Below are 19,195 nucleotides of genomic sequence, written 5' to 3'. Positions count from 1 at the left end.
AGATGGGCTCTCACCGATGCCTTCTTTGACTGAAGTGTAGTCATGATGCTCAGTTCTTCTCATGATAAAGGCTACGTCCCATTAGTCCTCCCGATTAATGTGCTGTACCTGATTGCTAAGCTTTCTGAACATCTAGATTCCTCAGTAAATTGGAAGTTTTGCAATCCTTCTCCATTCAAGTAAAGCTCTGCTTTGTAAAATTTTTCTTGCCAAAGTCAATAATTGGCACTTTTCCCACATTGTACACCATCTGTCAGTTTTTTGCCCACTCACTTAAGCTATCAATGTCATGCTACATCATTGTTACATCACCTTCATGACATACTAACCAACCTATCTTTATGTCATCCACAACTTTAGCCACCATGCCGTCAATTCCCTCATTTAACGCGATCAAATAAATTGTGAATAGTCCATGTTCCAGCATAGACGGTTGTGGCACCACCAGTATTGCCAATCTGAAATAGAGCCATTTATGCATAATCTCTGTTTCTTGCTAGCCACCCAATTGTCTATTCGTCCTTGTGCCTTGCCCCCTCATACCATGAGCTCCAGCTAAGCATATTAACCTTGAGAAAAGTTAAATTTAACATTTCAAGGCCAGTGACCCTTCCCTGGGGGGGTCACGGGACCTGAAATGTGAGCGCAGTTTATTTTTGCTACAGATGCTACCTTCCTTTGTTGATGAGTTTCTCCAGCACATTCTGATTTCAATTCAGATCTCCAGCTTCTTCAGGTCTTTGTTTTATCTTTCATTTGGAACCTTGTCAAGTGTCTTCTGGAAATACACACTCAATTCATCAACCGGCTCCTCGACAGCCACAACATATAGTACTTCTTCAAGGAATTGCAATAATTCCAACACTTCCATTTTACAAAACCGCTCTGACTCGTCCCAATTACCAGAGACTTATCAACCTGTAGCTTCATCAGTTTGCTCAGTCCTGCTCTCTTAGTGATTTTACTTTCACCACATTCCTCACCTCTTCCATTCTTCCACAGGTATAAGTGGGCAGGGTTTTTTTGGATCCTCAATTGCATTGTAACTTCTTGCCAATACCCCTTCAACAACACCTTCCAATCTCTTAACCCCTGCCACCTAGAAGGACAGGGACAACAGATGCTTCGAAAGACCCTCACCTGCAAGTTCCCCTCTAAGTCACACGTCATTCTGACTTGGGAGTAAAACCTTGCTCCTGTAACTGTTACCAGGTCAAAAAGCTGAATTGCCTTCTATACAGCACTGTGAGTAAACGGAAAGCACAATGGTTAGAGCACTTCAAGAAGGTGGCTTACCATGACCTTTTCAACAGCATTTAGGGATTGACAATAAATGCTGGCAATTCTGACACCTTGGAGATAAACAACATATCACTGTGGCAGGAAGCAATTGCATTGCAAAAGAAAATTGAAACTCTTTTGTGTGGCTCCTTTCTGTTAAACGTGTACATTTCACAATGCTGCTTCTTCTATGAAGACATGGTTGAGATTTTCAAAGTTGGCTGTTGTAATAACTCAGGAAATCTGACCAGTTCATTGCTGAACACTAAAATAGAGGCACTACAAGTGGTAAAAATACACTAGTCCCAGACGTTAACAGACAGTTCTGTGAACCCATCCCTGGGTCTGCTTTATGAAGGGCTTAGGTGATGAGTTCCAGTCAGGCAAGCCATTGCCTGTTACCAAGGGAGCTCATACTCAGCAATTCCTAAGGTGATTAATTAGTGACCCCCCCCAATAGACCTTGTAGGGATTATCATAGTCATCAACGTGATAAACCTCCATTTTTTTATGCTCGTTAGTTAATGTTTCTTATATTGGACCCTGCCAACAATAGCCTGTGATCAGTTCTGAACCTAATGGAATCAATGACGGCATTCTCTGAATCTTGAAAATATCTCTACTTTTATGATTATGACTCATTGGATCAAATAGTCAAGCCATCAACCTGTCTCCACATAATAATTGAAACAAATTAATCTGCAAGACTGAGTTTATCATCTTCTTCCTGGTTCAGTTAATCTTCCTTTTCTGTCTTTTACTTTCTTTGCTCATTCCAATTTTACTTCAAGCTTTTTCAGTATAAATTTGCTTATATTGGTTTTCTATTGCTTTTTTACAATTATTTTTCATTTCCTTTTATTGATCCCCATTTGAATGGATTTCGATGCTCTCTTGGCTGTTCGATGTGGATGAATCATGTGCCCAATTGCAGGGTAGCACCTTTTTATGAAGGACTGCCTATTTCCAAATGGATTCAGCGCAAGAGCAAGATACTCGGCCCCTCGGTCTTGCTTCACGCCTCAGTAAGATTATAACTGATTTGATTACTCCATAATCCCATCTCACCTCTCACTACCTCGACCTTAAAAATATTCAAAGACTCTCCCTCCATCATCTTTTGAGAAAGAAACTTCCAATTACTCTCAATCCTCTGAAAAAATGTTCTCTTTATCTCTGTCTTGCCAAATAAGTGGGCTTCTTTGCACCGGATGATGTCAAACTTCTTGAGTATTGGACCTGCTACCATCCAGGTAAGTGAGGAGTACTCCATCACACTCCTGACTCATGCCTTGTGGATGTGAACTGGTTCTGAGGAATCAGGATTCCTAGCCTCTGACCTGCTGTTGTAACCAAAGTATTTATATGGCTAACCTAGTTACATTTCCAGTTAATGGTATTCCTCAGGATGTTGATAGCTGGGGGAATTCATTGAAGGCAATATCACTGAACCTTACTTTCAAACAGAAACCTTATTTTCAAACAGAGACCCCTAATGTTAACTAAGACAATCTTGATTTGTCTGTGCTCTACCTTGCAAAGCACCTGGCTCTTGGGCCTAGAATGTGATGAGCGTATTGTTGGTGTGTTTGGTGAGGTGTCCACTGCTAGGCTGTGGAGATGAAGTGCAATCTTCTCAATTTAAAATAGAGGAAGTACTGTCAGCCTTCTGACTGATAGGAGGAGTGCTGCCAACTGAGCGCTCTTCCCTGCAATCCACACACCTAAGTATTCCTTACTTGGGCTGAAATGCTCAGATGGCCCAAGATCCATGATTGTAGACACGCTGGCATACTTGCCTGCAAGTCAGCAGAGGGATACGTGCAAAGCCATGTCAATAACAAGGAAGGCCACCTGCAATGGAAGAATTGCTGGGTCGAAACAGTGCATACTTTGAACATAACTGCAAAACGATTGACCATCGCGCAGTGTGGCTTTCATTGCAATTGGAAATGAGGTTTGAGAAGTTCTGTTGTTTGTGATTATTAAACAAATGCCTTGACATCCTTTACACAAACTCGGCAAACTGAATGGTTTCACTCAGGTTAATTATCCATAGTCAAGCCCCATAATCAATAAACACAAATATTTTATTGCAGTGTTAAACTTATTGTAAAAGATTAGACAGAACAATAAAAGCTTGTCTTACTGCAACACCTTTATCCTGTGGGGAGAAAAAAACGAAATTAAATTCTTTATTCAGTGCGACCTAGTAATCAGTACATTTTAAAAGCCAAAGTGATAAGGAACAACAAATAGTTTAAAGTCAAACAATGTACTAATGCAGAAAAGTAGTATGGGTCCTGAGGACTGGGATACAAAGGTCAACAAAAGTTGACAAAGCAGAACAACAGAAAGTGTGTATAAAATAAATTTACACATGATATCAAAATTAAACCAACATTGTATGAAATCATTAAGAGTGTGGCCAGTAGCCATGTGAACAGGGTTGTGGGACAGCTTTGTTGAGATCTATACTTCTGTTCCCTAGAGTGGTGTCCTTAACCCAAGTATCTTCAGCTGCTTCATCAATGACCTTCCCGCCATCGTTAAATCAGAAGTGGGAATGTTTGCTGATGATTGTGCAATATTCAGCACCATTCATAATTCCTTCATTACTGAGGCATGTTCAATTCTGCAAGACTTGTACAATATCCAGACAAAAGTAAGACCATTTGCATCACAAAAGTGCCAGGTGATGACCATCTACAATAACAGACAATCTAGCTATCATATCTTTACATTCATTGATATTGCCTTCATTGACTTCCCCCAGCTATCAACATCCTGAGGAATACCATTAACCGGAAATGTAACTAGATTAGCCATATAAATACTTTGGTTACAACAGCAGGTCAGAGGCTAGGAATCCTGATTCCTCAGAGCCAGTTCACATCTACAAGGCACGAGTCAGGAGTGTGATGGAATACTCCTCACTTGCCTGGATGATAGCGGGTCCAACACTCAAGAAGTTTGACATCATCCAGTACAAAGAAGCCCACTTATTTGGCACCAGATCCACAAACATCCACTCCTTCCACCACCGACACTCTGTGTGTCATCTACAAGATGCACTATAAAAATTCACCAAGACAGCACCCTGCAAAGCTACACTTTCTTCCATCTGGAAGGAGAAAAGCAGCGGATACATGGATCACCACCAACTGCAAGATCTCCCCCAAGTCACTCATCATCATGAGTTGGAAATTATCATCATTCCATCACTTTTGCTTCCTAGTGGCATTAGTAGTGGACTGCAGTCGTTCAAGAAGGCAACTCACCACCACCTTCTCAAATGCAAGTAGGGAGAGAAATAAATGCTGGCTCAGCCAGCGATGCCCTCGTCCCGTGAATGAAGAGAGAAAAATTGCATGGTTGAGTGCAGGGGTAAAGGATATTTGCTTCAGCTTTATAGGATCTTGGTGAGACTGCACCTAATACATTGCTTTGGCCAACTTACCTAAGAAAAGATGTACTTGCCATAACAAAGCACCACCTAAATGGATGATCACCAAATTAATTCCTCAGATGGTGGGACTGTCCTATGAGAGGAGAGGTTGGAGAAACTGGGCCTGCATTCTCTGGACTTTAGAAGGATGAGAGGTCTTGTCATTGAAGCTTTAACATACCTTAAAGGATTGGACTGAGTGAGGAAGAATACAGAATAAATGTTTTCCCTCACTTTCTTTGGGGCATTGGTGGTGGTAGTGGTGGAGCTGAATGGGAAAAGTCACTCAGAATTAGGAGCAAGCCATTTGGGACTAAGCTGAGGAGGAACTTCCTTCATGCAGAAGGTGCGAAATCTTTGGAGCTGCCTTGCCCAGAGGGCTGTGGAATGTCAATCATTGAGTATATTCAAGACAGCGATTGATTGGTTTGTAGCTATTAAGGATATCAAAGGGTATAGGGACAGCACAGGAAGATAGTATTGAGATGCATATCATCTATGATCTGGAATGGTACAGCAGGTTGGATGGACTATTTCTGGGATTTTTAAAATATATTTTCTATCCGCTTTTGGTCCACTTGTGGTCTCTAATCAGTCACATCCTTCCTTTCACCACACTTTTATTATTTATAACTTGCGGAAGATTTTGGAGTCCCTTTTTATGTTTGTTACCAGTCCCTGTTCCTACTAACTCTTTGCTTTTCGAATTTGATTTTTCACTTTTCTGTTTTCAGAGTGTTCTTCATTGTATTTCCAACATGACACCTGTTGTAAGCACACTTTCTTTCATCTTAATCTTTAAATCCTTTGTCATCCAGGGGACTCTAGATTTGTTGGCCCCGCTTTCCTGTTCTGGTGATCTTCAATAACTAATGCATTCTTTCTGTCAACAACATTAGCAAGCAGAGTCCAGTGGCCAGCTCATCACTGCACTCCTACCATACCGTATAAATGTTGGGTTCCCTCTTAAACTGTCATTTATATGAATTGTCCTGATGAGTGCAAGATGAAAAGCTTTGATAAATATGCTTTTTATCAGAGATATTCAAATCTTATACTACCAAATGACAATTTGTACTGCCAAATAGTGGGCGGCACGGTGGCACAGTGGCTAGCACTGCTGCCTCACAGCGCCAGAGACTCGGGTTCAATTCCTGCCTCAGGCGACTGACTGTGTGGAGTTTGCATGTTCTCCCCGTGTCTGCGTGGGTTTCCTCCGGGTGCTCCGGTTTCCTCCCACGGGTCAGGTGAATTGGCCATGCTAAATTGCCCGTAGTGTTAGGTAATGGGTAAATGTAGGGGTATGGGTGGGTTACGCTTCGGCGGGTCGGTGTGGACTTGTTGGGCCGAAGGGCCCATTTCCACACTATAAGTAATCTAATCTAATCAAATAAAGTCAAATAAATAGTGAAATGTGTTGATAGTGGAGGAATAGTACGCTGGATGTTCTAATGAAACAAAAACTGAATAAGTGATGAAGACTCACTGAAGTTATCTAAAGGAGAGGAATGAAGGCATTTCGAAGCACACCAAGCAGTTACAAATCCCCGAGTACTGTTGGTTTCTATTCCAATATTTAAATGAAGTGGGTGAGACTATTGCAAACTTCCTTACTCTGACCATTGAAAGTTCTCTTGAGGAAGAAGCATATTCACATGCTGCTCTGCTTTTCAGTAAGTTCAAAGGGAAACCAAAAAAATAAATTGTACATATGTTAGCCTCACATTTATAGAGTCATAGAGATGTACACAATGGAATTGTTGGAAACTTATTAGAATCCTGGGTAGAATGGTGGCACAGTGATTAGCACTGCTGCCTCACAGCGCCAGAGACCCAGGTTCAATTCCCACCTCAGTCTGTGTGGAGTTTGCACATTCTCCCCGTGTCTGCGTGGGTTTGCTCTGGTTTCTTCCCACAGTCCAAAAATGTGCAGGTTAGGTGAATTGGCCATGTTAAATTGCCCCTAGTGGTAAATGTAGGGGAATGGGTCTGGGTGGGTTGCTCTTCGGAGGGTCGGTGTGGACTTGTTGGACCGAAGGGCCTGTTTCCACACTGTAAGTAATCTAATCTATAAAGGATAATGTGATGGAAAATTCTAAAATTTAGAACCAGATGGATTTTTAAAGGCTGGGTTATTTCTTTGACTGATTTTTTTGTTGAAAACTTGGCTGGTGCAGTGGCCAGGGTCTATCAAATGTTTTGCTATTGATATGGACTTTTAGAAGGCACATGATGAAGTATCTGGTATCAAAGTGTCAGTTAAAATTGAAACTCATGGATTTAAACACAAGTTATTGAACTGTTTAGGAACAGGCTGAGTGAAAGGAGATAGAAAAACTACGCTAGTTGATAGGAGGTGATCGGATGGGGGGGGAGGGGATCTCAAAGAGATGTTTTAGAAGGGTCTCAACTGTGTACCATTTATGAATGATTCACATGGTAGAATTGAAAGCCACGTTCCCAAGTTTGCCAATGAAACAAGGATTGGCAGCATTGTAAACAGTCGTGAAGAAGAAAAAGAAAATAGCAAAGATATTTCAATGAATTAAGTTTTGGGGTAAAACTGAGGCAATTTTTGAGGTTTGGAATGAAAATGAGATTGGAGTGCTTTATAAACTGTGAATCGCTAGAAACAAGTTCAAAGAGACTTGGGAGTCTATGTGCAAAGATCATTAAAATAGTATGAAAACATAGATAAAGTAATCAAAAAGACGAGTGTAATGATGGACTTCCGCATTCCATTGCTCTCGATGTAGAGAATAGAAGGTGTTATACAGCTGTGCTAAGTTCAACTCTGCAGTTTTTAGTCTGAATTTCCAAACCTGAGGGAGAATATACTGGTCTTGGCAGTAGTGTAAAGTACATTTTCCCAAATGTTAACTTGATTTGGAGAGTAGGTTTTGAAGGGAGGTTATTTTAGCTAGGCTTCTGTTCCCTGGAAATTAGAAGGTTAACTGGTGGTTTGATTGGCGTTTTCACTGGGAGGCAATGGCTTAGTGGTGTTTTCTTGGACTATTAATCCCGGTAACAATCTGGCAATTTGGGTTCGAATCTTGCCATGGCAGATGGTAGAATTTGGATTCAATTAACAGTAGTATAATAATGACCATGAAACCATTAGTAATTGGACAAAAAGTCCATCTGGTTCACGAATATCCTTACATACCCAGCGCAATATCGACTGTTAACTACCCTTTGGGCAATTGGGGATGGGCAATAAATGCTGGCTGCATCAATGATGTTCACATCCCATTGAATGAATACCTTTTTTTAAAAAAAATGAAACGGAAGAGAGGGTGTAGGTAGAGAGAGGGTCTGACATTGGGGCACAGCCTAAAGTTTGGAGTCAGACCTTACAAGACTGAAGTTAGCAAAGAATTCTTTTTGCAGAAAATAGTAAAAACTTGGAACAGTTGATGTTGAATCTGAGATTAATAGATTTTTCATAACCAAACATACTGAAGCATGGGGAGAAAATATATGTAGATGGAGTTTGGTCACAGATAGACCATGATCGAATTTAATAGCAGAAGAACTCAAGGGGCTGAGTGGTCTCCTCTGATTACTGTATTTGTCTTTAGACTCCCAATTTTAAGGATGGAGGCGAAGAAGTATTCAAGATGCCTACCTGTATTCACAATAACAAAATAAACACAGTGTACATACAAATCTGCTTGTAGACTTTAGGAAGTAATGTGACACAGAGCATAGATACATGGTGGTCAGTCACCTATTTCTGTGCTGTTGGAAAAGTATGACTTTTCGAGTGGCTTATTGAGCTCTGTCTAACTTTGTTATCAGAAAAATATGCTGTAGAACTATGACAGCAGAGTGACAATTTCTGAGGGGTTGAGATTTTACATGAGCTTTACAGCATAGGGAAGAGCCCATTGACCCTAAACAAACCCGTCCCACTTCACCTCACCCCATCCCCTGGTCTGCACTGACTCTGGTTTGTCAGTTGCGAGTTATTAATTGGCATGATGGAAGCCAAGTTGAATTCTGGTAATACTATTTGCTTTGTGTCCGTTGTGTATGTAAACCATCATCATATTTTACTCTGTGCTACTGCAAGTAATTCACAACTTTCTCTGCATGTTTATTTGAGGAGGCTAAGGGGTGACCTTATAGAGGTTAATAAAATCATGAGGGGCATTGATAGGATAAATAGACAAAGTCTTTTCACTGGGGTGGGGGAGTCCAGAACTGGAGGGTGTAGGTTTAGGGTGAGAAGGGAAAGATATAAAAGAGACCTAAGAGGCAACATTTTCATACAGAGAGTGGTGTGTGTGTGGAATGAGCTGACAGAGGAAGTAGTGAAGGTTGTACAATTGCAACATTTGAAAGGCATCTCGATGGGTATATGAATAGAGAGGTTTGGAGGGATATGGTCCAGGTGCTGGCAGGTGGGACTAGATTGGGCTAGGATATCTGGTCGGCATGGACGGGTTGGACCAAAGGGTCTGTTTCCATGCTGTACATCTCGATGACTCTATGAGTTGTGGTTTAGCTCTCTTACCAAATTAAAGATTGTTAGCGTAAAACAAAAATTTCTAATGCGCTCAATGCAGATGGACCATTTACTGATTTTGATCTATGAATGCAGACAATGTACAATGTGTAATATTGTTTATATATTTAACCTGTCAATGGTTTCACTCCAGGATGGTAAAGGATCTGGTTCATTTTCCTGTTGAATTATATCCTGCTTAACTAATGTTTGATTTAGCCTGGCACCCTCTTTTGTTATTTTGGTTGCTTAGTTTAATTTTTCTTTGTGATACTGCCTGGGATGGAAGATTGAAGTGTTGAGGAAAGGTTGAATAGGCTTGGGTTGTTTTTGTTGGAGCAGAGAAGACTGAGGGGTGATCTCACTGAGGTGTACAAGATGATGAGGTGCATGGACAGTGTGGCTAAGAAGCAGCTCTTCCCCTGAGTTGAAGGGTCAGTCACGGGGGTGGGGCCACAGGTTCAAGGTGAGAGGCAGGAGGTTTAGGTGAATGTGTGGAAAATTGTTTTTACTCAGAGGGTGGAGGCAGTCTGGAATGTACTTCCTGGGAGAGTGGTGGATGCGAAATGCCTAACATCCTTTAAAAAGTACCTGGATGAGCACTTGTCATGTAATAACATTCAAAGCTTTGGGCCATGTGTTGGTGAATGGGATTAGGTTGAAGGTCAGATGTTTCTCACATGTCGGCGCAGACTCGAGAGGCTGAAGGCCCTCTTTTGCCCTATATGATTATATGATTTTAAGAAAATTCATTTGAATTAAGCAATTAGCCATGGTACATGAAGTACAACTTCTACGAGAGAAAGATAATTGCATGTATGGTTTGCTGTTGGCCAGCCAAAGAGGCAGGTCCTCCATCAAGGAGAGGGGACGGCCTAGTGATATTATCGGTGGATTGTTAATCCAGAGATTCACGTAATGTTCTGGGGACCTGAGTTTGACTCCTGCCACAGCAGATGATAGAATTTGAATTCAGTTAAAAAACAAATCTGGAATTCAGAGTCTAATAATAACAATAAATCTATTGTCATTTGTAAAAATGCATCACTCGTGTCCTCTATGGAAGGAAACTGCCATCCTGACCTGGTCTGGCCTACATGTAACTCCAGACCCACAGCAATGTGGTTGACTCTTAACTACCCTCTGGGTAATTAGGAATGGGAAATAAATGCTGGCCGAGTTAGCAAAACCCTCATTCCGTGAATGAATTAAAAAAACGACCACAACCATCGTGGTGATTGATCTTTGACATTGTTCTACATCACACTCTGCTCAATTGAACTAATTGAGCCCCAGAAGATTAAATTGTTGTCAACAGGAAATAGTTGTTTGGCTCTAACAAGTTTCCTTTTTGTTTCAGGCACATACGTTTTCCCCAGTGGGTCCAAAATAGCCATGGAAGGAAGCCAACAAACGACTTTTGTTAAAATCAGTGAAGACAAATGCATTTCGAAGTAAGTGTCTTTTTTTGCAATACAGACATTTGGTTCTGATCTTCTATTTTCTGTCAAAAGCTTTTTATATTCTCATTCAGCTCAGCAAGGTTGGGGGTCATCAACGTTTCCTCTGAGCACTGTCGATACAATTCGACCAGGGTACATACTTGGAAACAACAGACAATGTTAATCTCTCCCGTTTGCCTTGGTCTTATAAGGACTTCCACCTAACAGCTTGGCTATGAGCTGATGAAGTTTTCTTGATTTAAATAAGCAGAAAATAGTCATGGTTCTGATCGGGAGACTGAGCCTTTTAAAGGCACTCGATATAGCAGATATCACTTCATGTCAAAAAGTCGATAATATCAAAAATGAATCTGTGGAAATTGTAGAATGAGTGGTTAATCTATGGAACGGAATCCATAGGGAGATGGTAAGATCATTGATTAAATCAAATTAAAGTTAAATAAATTTGTTTTAGATTTGTTTTTAAATAGATTTCATGAGTAAACTGAGACATATTTGAATATTTGTGGTGAGTGATGCAATGTCTGGGAGAATAAAACTGATTGTGGAACTATGGTTTCGAGGCAGTTGACCACTGGGGTTTTCCTCCCATCATGTCTGCGTCTTTCACAGGCCAATTGCTAAAGATCAGTCAACAGGTCCATGATCATTGTGTCATGAAACTACCAGGATGGTCAAGGTTGAATTAGGTGACCCCGGCTCATTCTTCATCTGACAATCCTTTTGCTCCTCCATTTAAAATGAAGAACAATTGCCTCTTACCGATGCTGAGCCTGTTTTAGTCCCAGATTTCAAAATGAGCTGTTGTTTTATTTGTTCCTTTATTCATCCAGGAAGAGAAATGACCTGGAAAATGATTAGTTCCGAGTTTGTCTGATCAGCTTAGTACTTGAATAAATGTGGAGATGTATCAGATGACTGTTTCTCATCTCACCTTCACTGTTCTGTAGAATGACTTTCTCTCACTTCCGAAGCCTTTCCTTGTGGTGTTCCTTATCACAAAGTACATGCATCATTTGTACTGCCTCTATGTGGGGAAAGGTTAGAGTTTGGATTTAAAGTAGTAGCAGATGAGGATCTGAAAGCTCTACTAGGTCAGACAGTCTTTCTTGACGAGTGGACATAATCCAGCATTTGTCAGTGAGCAGGGACTTTTGTGATTTGCATGGGGATTGGTTAGCTCAGTTGGCTGGACATTTGGCTTGCAATCCAGAGCCATGCCAACGGTGCTGGTTCAATTCCCCTGATACAGCTGAAGTTACTGAGATGGTTCACGCTTTCCCCTCTCCTGAGGCATTGTGACTCTGGTGGTTAGCACTGCTGCCTCACAGCGCCAGAGACCCGGGTTCAATTCCCGCCTCAGGCGACTGACTGTGTGGAGTTTGCACATTCTCCCCGTGTCTGCGTGGGTTTCCTCCGGGTGCTCCGGTTTCCTCCCACAGTCCAAAGATGTGCAGGTCAGGTGAATTGGCCATGCTAAATTGCCCGTAGTGTTAGGTAAGGGGTAAATGTAGGGGTTTGGGTGGGTTGCGCTTCGGCGGGTCGGTGTGGACTTGTTGGGCCAAAGGGCCTGTTTCCACACTGTAAGTAATCTAAAGTAATCTAATCTAATCTCATCACCAGTCATCTTTCCCTGATAAGAGATTTGGACTATGGTGACTTTTCTTCTACTGTGGTTTACAACAGGTGGGGTAAACGTTGAGAGCCATTGGCTTGTTTTTGTTTGAAAAACACACGAATTAAACATTTTTGGGCCATTCAGATGAGACCTGACTGGGATCAAGAGCAAACGTAGTTCCTGTCCTTAATAAAAAAACAAGTATGGAACAGTTCAGGGAAAGCACATTTACCCCAGAAGAAAATGTAGTTTGTATAACTTCCACACTGAGCGTTTGGTTAGAGGTCTGCAGGTTATTAAAAAGCTAAGAAAATCTCAGCTTCCAGTTATGTGAGTATCTGCACAAGAAAGCTTTAGTTCAAATGGAGGAACTGGGGAAGTCTGCTATGCTGGACTTAAAGGTTTGGTATAAAAGGATAATTTCTGAAAAATAGTGGTATCTGGTATTAGGTGAGACTTTGTTTTGCAGTGTGTTTTAAGATCTCTCTGTTCTATACCAGACAGCTTTATTGTGTTTTTGTTTACATCTTTTCTGAAATGCACTTTTATTCTCATGTTAAAGAAATTCTGCAGCAAATACAATGTTGAAAAGACATTTGGGTAAGGACATAAATAGGAAAGGTTTGGGGAGATATGGGGGGAGCAGGCAGATGGGAATAGCTTAGTTTGGGATTATTTTCAGCATGGACCGGTTCGACCAAAGGGTCTGTTTCTGAGCTGTATCACTCTACGACTATCAGTAAACTTTGCTTAGAATCTATCAGGCCAGCTTTCAATCTGGGACCTTTCCAATAGCCTAGATCATCACATGTGACTGAGCAATTTTACTGCCACACTTAAAAAAAATATTTTACACCATTTTCGTAGCTAGCAAAAATATTTACACATTTATATTTCATAGTCAAGACACTGAAGAGAAAATCCTAACAGAAGTGCCATTTCTGAGTGGAAATGATACCAATTCTCTCCTGACTTCAGACTTCCTGTTTAGCAATACTTATTTTCGAGTTACGTAATGCTGCAAGTGTACCCAATCTGGAGAATTAGAGACCAAACACAAGATTCAAATAGTGACTGCACACAGATTTGCATTTTTGACATTATTGACAATGTCACCACAACCATTCAGCTCTTAGACTGAATAAAATATTCCGCCAACTGAGTACAAACATCTTGATTGGAGAATGAACTTGCTGGTATTCTGTTGTGGATAGCCTGGAAAAATGTCTCTCTTCAGTCACTCAAAGTTATCTTATTAGGTTTTTGTAACATTTCATAAGCGATGTTTTCTCATTGATGTTGCACTTGGACAATTAATGAGCTGGACCATTGCTGCTTGCAGCATTGACGAATCTGTGTTCACAATGTGTTGTAGCTGAAGGAAAGTGAGTGGGAGGCCAGCCCTGTTTAATCACAAGGGTGTACCGTCCCCCTCTGTAGACAAGCCCTGATCTTCTGGCACAATGTAACCAAAAAATGGGTGAGTGAAATAACAGTGGCTGGCTCCTGTCACCAAGTCACCCTTTATTTACCAGAGAACAGTAGACTGGCTGTGGCCAGCCAGCCCAAGAGTCAGTGTTCAATTGAGAAGATTATACTCTCCTGATTTTCATATATTTTTTGGTGTGGTGTAGGAGACTGTGAAGAAACAATGTGTGCAGACAACTTTATTCATGTTCCCCCACCAGAAGGATAAAACACCGGAGTGGCCACTGACAGACAATGCCCTTCTCTCTCTCCTGGTTGTATTTTCTTTTTTTCTTTTCTTAGTGAAAACACACGCAAAAAAGAAAATACAGTCACTGAGAAAACCAGAGGGCAAGGTCTAAGCCCTGCAACAAAATCAGCATCGTCCTTTTCTCAAAATAAAACACAAGAAGAGTAACACACAGGCTGTAACCAGCCAGTGAAACAACAGTTCCCTAAAGAGAACTGAAATACACCATTAACACATTGACTGTGAAGAATGGTCAGTTCAGGAATCAGTCCTTAAAAAAGGAATACCAGTAACAAACTTGCTGTGTAGATCATAGAGGTGTACAGCATGTAAACAGACCCTTCAGTCCAACCCATCCATGCCAACCAGATATCCCAACCCAATCTAGTCCCACCTGCCAGCACCCGGCCCATATCCCTCCAAACCCTTCCTATTCATATACCCATCCAGATGCCTTTGAAATTCAGATGCCAGTTCAGAAATTATGTCCCTAGAAACAGAAACCATTAGCATTACACACTGTAGCCAGCCAGCCAGCTCAGACTCAGTCCCCTGAACTGAGGGGATTCTCATCTCCGGGTCATTTTTCTTCCCTGATTGGCCCAGGTTAGTAATCCCAATGGTTAACAGGTCCAGCTGGTCCCAATCACTACAACGAGGTTTAGTGGCAAACAAACTGGGGAGATCTGTGTTTCTTGTTCTTTTTATGGAATTGAGCACTAACTTCCAGGCACTAAAGAGAGCAAAGACTCCTGTTAGCACCATACACAACATAAACTAGTTGAATGAAGCAAGGCTTTGTTGATCCTCAGACTTCTGTTTTTGGCTTTTGCTGTGTTTTCTGGCTGACCCATGCACCCCGACCTCCCTCTGCCCCTGCCAGTCAGTCTGTTGCAGAGTTGACTGTGAGCATGATTCCTGATCCCTCAGCACTGAAGCTGGTTGCTGTTTCACAAGTTCCCAAAGACATCAGGATAACAACCTACATTTCCCTGTTGATCTTTTATTTGTTTACGGAATAGCTTGCTGCTTAGATTTAATCATGTGTTGATGTTGTTTGCGTTTAGGTCTGAACTGTTAATGCTTCTCAAAACCTACAACTGCTACCAAGAAGGGAAAAGTTTCCAATTAAGACACCGAGAGGTAGGATAGTTAACTGAGCTCTAGATACCCTCACTGGTTCAGCCATCAGGGCTACCTTATATAACCTCATTGGTACGGCCAGCAAATAATGAATTGATGACACAGTACATTGATGTTGCTTAATGTTTGGTCAGGCCACGTGCTTTAATTTACCGTCGAGGATCTGTGGAAATAGTTTCCATATTTCACATTTGTCTCAACAACTTGTATATTGTTTTCCTTTGCCTCAGTTTCTACCATTCATCAGTTTTACCAGGAAGTGGAACTGCTTGTCTTTGCATTTGTAATAATTTAAATAGCACTGTATTTATCTGAATTGTGTCTCAAAACTAGTCTTTTGGATATAATTGGCTATTCAGCAACTTGAGTCTGTTTAGATCTTTGATAAGTTTCTTCTATCATTGACAATCGTTAACCTATTTTAATTCAGTATTATAATGAGTGTAATCATTAACCAATTTTAAGTCAGTATTATAATGAGTGTAACTCCTTACACTGAACAGGTATCTGTTCTTTATTTTTGAATGGCAGAAATATTGCTGCCTAAGTGTGATCTCCCAGTTTATTTACTTCAGTTTGATGTTGATGCCAGTAAGCAATGAAGACGAGATGTCCATCCGTTAGAGAAACGTCAACAGTCATCATCAATAACATAAAGGAGTGTAGTTCATTTATTTTACTGCCCCTCTGCTTCACTCTTGCTTTTTGCTCTGTATGTCTCTCTCACCCTCTTTGTCTCTCTCAAACTCTTGGTCACTCCCAACTGTTGTCTCTGTCACGCTGTTTGTCTGTCTATGTCTCTCCCACGTCCTTCATCTTTCTCACACACTTCACCCTCTCGCACTCTTGGTCCCTTTCACTTTCTTTGTCTCCCTTCCTTCTTCTCACACACACGTGCACACACACACTCACTTGCACACACACACTCACATTCACACACACACACACACACACATACACACACACACACACACACACACACACGCACACACACGTGCACATACACTCACATACACACTCACATACACACACACGTGCACACACATGCACACACACAGACACGTGCGCACACACACACGTGCACACACACACACACACACACACACGCACACACACACTCTACTGGTCCCCCTCACACATCTCATCCATCTCGCACTCCTCGTCCCTCACACTCCTTGTTCCCCCCTCACACTCCTCGTTCCCCCTCGCACTCCTCATTCCACCCTCACACTCTTCGTCCCCCTCACACTCCTCGCTCTCCCTCACACTCCTCGTTCCCCCCTCGCACCCCTCGTTCCCCCCTCACACTCCTCATTCCCACTCACACTCCTCGTTCCCACCTCGCACTCCTCGTTCCCCCCTCACTCTCCTCGATCCCCCCCTTGCACTCCTCATTCCCCCCTCGCATTTCTCGTCCCCCTCACACTCCTGGTCCCCCTCACACTCCTCGTTTCGCCCTCACACTCCTCGTTCCCCCTCCCACTCCTCTTTCCCCCGATACTCCTCGTTCCCCCTCGCACACCTCATCTCCCTCACACTCCACGTTCCCCCGTCGCACTCCTGGTCCCCCCCTCACACTCCTAGTTCCCCCTCACACACCTCGTTTCCCCCTTGCACTCCTCTTTCCTCCTCACATTCCTCGTTCCCCTTCACATTCCTCGTTCCTCCCCACACTCCTCGTCCCTCTCGCACTCCTCTTGCACCCTCACATTCCTCGTTCCCCCTCGCACTCCTCACCCCACCTCGCACTCCTCGTCCCTCTCACACTCCTCATTCCCCCCTCGCACTTCTGGTCCCCCCTCACACTCATCATTCCTCCCCTCACACTCCTTGTTCCCCCTCACACTCCTTGTTCCCCCTCACACTCCTCATTCCCCCTCGCACACCTCGTCCCCCTCACACTCCTCGATCCCCCCTCGCACTCCTCGTTGCCCCTCACACTCCCTCGTTTCCCCCCGCATTCCTTGTTGCCCCTCACAAACCTCGTTCGCTGTTCGCACTTCTCGTTTCCCCCTCGCACTCCTCATTCCCCCCTCGCACTCCTCGTTCCCCCCACTCCTCGTTTCCCCCTCGCACTCCTCGTTTCCCCCTCACAGTCCTCATCCCTCTTGCACTCCTCGTTCTCCCCTCGCACTCCTCATTTCCCCTTCGCACTGCTCGTTCCCTCTCACACTCCTCATTCCCCCTCGCACCCCCCGTTCCACCCTCACACTCCTCGTTCCCCCTCATACTCCTCGCTCCCCCCTCGCACACCTCGTCCCCCTCACATTCCTCATTCCCCCTCACGCTCCTGGTCCCCCTCACACTCCTCGTTCCCTCTCACACTCCTCGTCCCCCTCACGCTCCTCATTGCCCCCTCACTCTCCTCGTTCCCCCCTTGCACTCCTCTTTCCCCCCTCGCATTTCACGTCACCCTCACACTCCTGGTCCCCTCACACTCCTCGCTCCCCCTTGCACTCCTCGTTCCCCCTCACACTCCTCATTCCCCCTCGCACTCCTCGCTCCCCATCACACTCCTCGCTCCTCATCACACTCCTCATTCCCTCCTCACTCTCCTCGTTCCTCCCTTGCACTCCTCATTCCCCCCTTGCACATCTCGCCACCCTCACACTCCTCGTACACCCTCACACTCCTCGTTCTCCCTCACACTCCTCATTCCCCCTCACACTCCTCTTCCCTCTCGCACACCTCGTCCCCCTCACACTCCTCGTCCTCCCCTCATACCCCTCATTCCCCTGGCACAACTCGTACCCTCACACTCCTCATACACCTTCACACTCCTCATTCTCCCTCACACTCCTCTTTCCCCTCGCACTCCTCATTCCCCCTCACACCCCTCAATCCCCCCTCGCACAACTCGCACCCTCACACTCCTCGTACACCTTCACACTCCTCATTCTCCCTCGCACTCTTCGTTTCCCCCTCACACTCCTCGTTGCCCCACGCACTCCTCGTTTCTACCCTCGCACTCCTCATTCCCCCTCACACACCTCGTTCCCCCCTCGCACTCCTCTTTCCTCCTCACATTCCTCGTTCCCCCTCACACTCCTCGTTCCCCCTCACACTCCTCGTTCCCCCCTCACACTCCTCGTACCTCTCGCACTCCTCTTTCCGCCTCACATTCCTCGTTCCCTCTCACATTCCTCATTCCCCCTCGCACTCCTCATCCCTCAAGCACTCTTCGTTCCCCCCTCACACTCCTCGTTTCCCCTCACACTCCTCGTTTCCCCTCACACTCCTCGTTTCCCCTCACATTCCTCGTTTCCCCTCACACACCTCCTTGCCCCTCACACTCCTCATTCCCCCTCACACTCCTCGTTCCACCCTCACACTCATCATTCCCCCCTCACACTCCTCGTTCCCCCTCGCACACCTCGTCCCCCTCACACCCCTCATTCCCCCCTCGCACTCCTGGTCCCCCTCGCACTCCTGGTCCCCCTCACACTCCTCGTTGCCCCTCACACTCCTCGTTGCCCCTCGCACTCCTCGTTTCCCCCCGCACTCCTCGTTCCCCCTCACGCACCTCATTCCCCCTCGCACTTTTCTTTCCCCGTCGCACTCCTCATTCCACCCTCGCACTCCTCGTCCCCCTCACACTCCTCGCTCCCCCTCACACTCCTCGTTCCCCCCTTACACTCCTCATTCCCCCTCGCACTCCTCGTTCCCCCCCCATACTAATCGTCCCCCTCACACTCCTCGTTCCCCCCTTGCGCTCCTCACTCTCCCCTTGCACTCCTCATTCCACCCTCGCATTTCTCGTCATCCTCACACTCCTCGTCCCCTCACACTCCTCGTTCCCCCTCACACTCCTCGTTCCCCCCTTGCACTCCTCATTCCCCCCTCGCATTTCTCATCATCCTCACACTCCTGGTCCCCTCACACTCCTCGTTCCCCATCGCACTCCTCGTTCCCCCTCGCACTCCTCGTTCCCCCTCGCACTCCTCGTTTCCCCCCTCGCACTCCTCATTCCACCCTCGCACTCCCCGTTTCCCCCTCACACTCCTCGTCCCGCTCA

The 19,195-nt window shown here is 44.4% G+C and overlaps 1 protein-coding gene across 14 annotated transcripts in view; it reads left to right on the top strand.

The window, feature by feature from the left end:
* Positions 1 to 19,195, top strand: part of rassf4a (Ras association domain family member 4a) — a 269,576-nt gene that overhangs the window by 140,478 nt on the left and 109,903 nt on the right. For 9 of the 14 annotated variants that reach the window (XM_087982410.1, XM_087982412.1, XM_043678856.2 and 6 more), the window contains 2 exons: positions 10,600 to 10,693; positions 15,105 to 15,180. In XM_087982410.1, the coding sequence (XP_087838536.1) occupies positions 10,600 to 10,693; positions 15,105 to 15,180 (170 nt within the window). Of the gene's footprint in view, positions 1 to 10,599; positions 10,694 to 10,845; positions 11,109 to 15,104; positions 15,181 to 19,195 lie in introns of those variants that run through there. The other 5 variants (XM_087982419.1, XM_087982420.1, XM_087982421.1 and 2 more) reach the window with 2 other exon arrangements.

This window comes from Chiloscyllium plagiosum, unplaced genomic scaffold (genome assembly GCF_037043375.1).
Source record: "Chiloscyllium plagiosum isolate Xiang-an unplaced genomic scaffold, Cpla_swu_hap1 HiC_scaffold_43, whole genome shotgun sequence".
Taxonomy (NCBI): domain Eukaryota; kingdom Metazoa; phylum Chordata; class Chondrichthyes; order Orectolobiformes; family Hemiscylliidae; genus Chiloscyllium; species Chiloscyllium plagiosum.
This window is presented reverse-complemented; position numbering and strand designations above follow the sequence as displayed.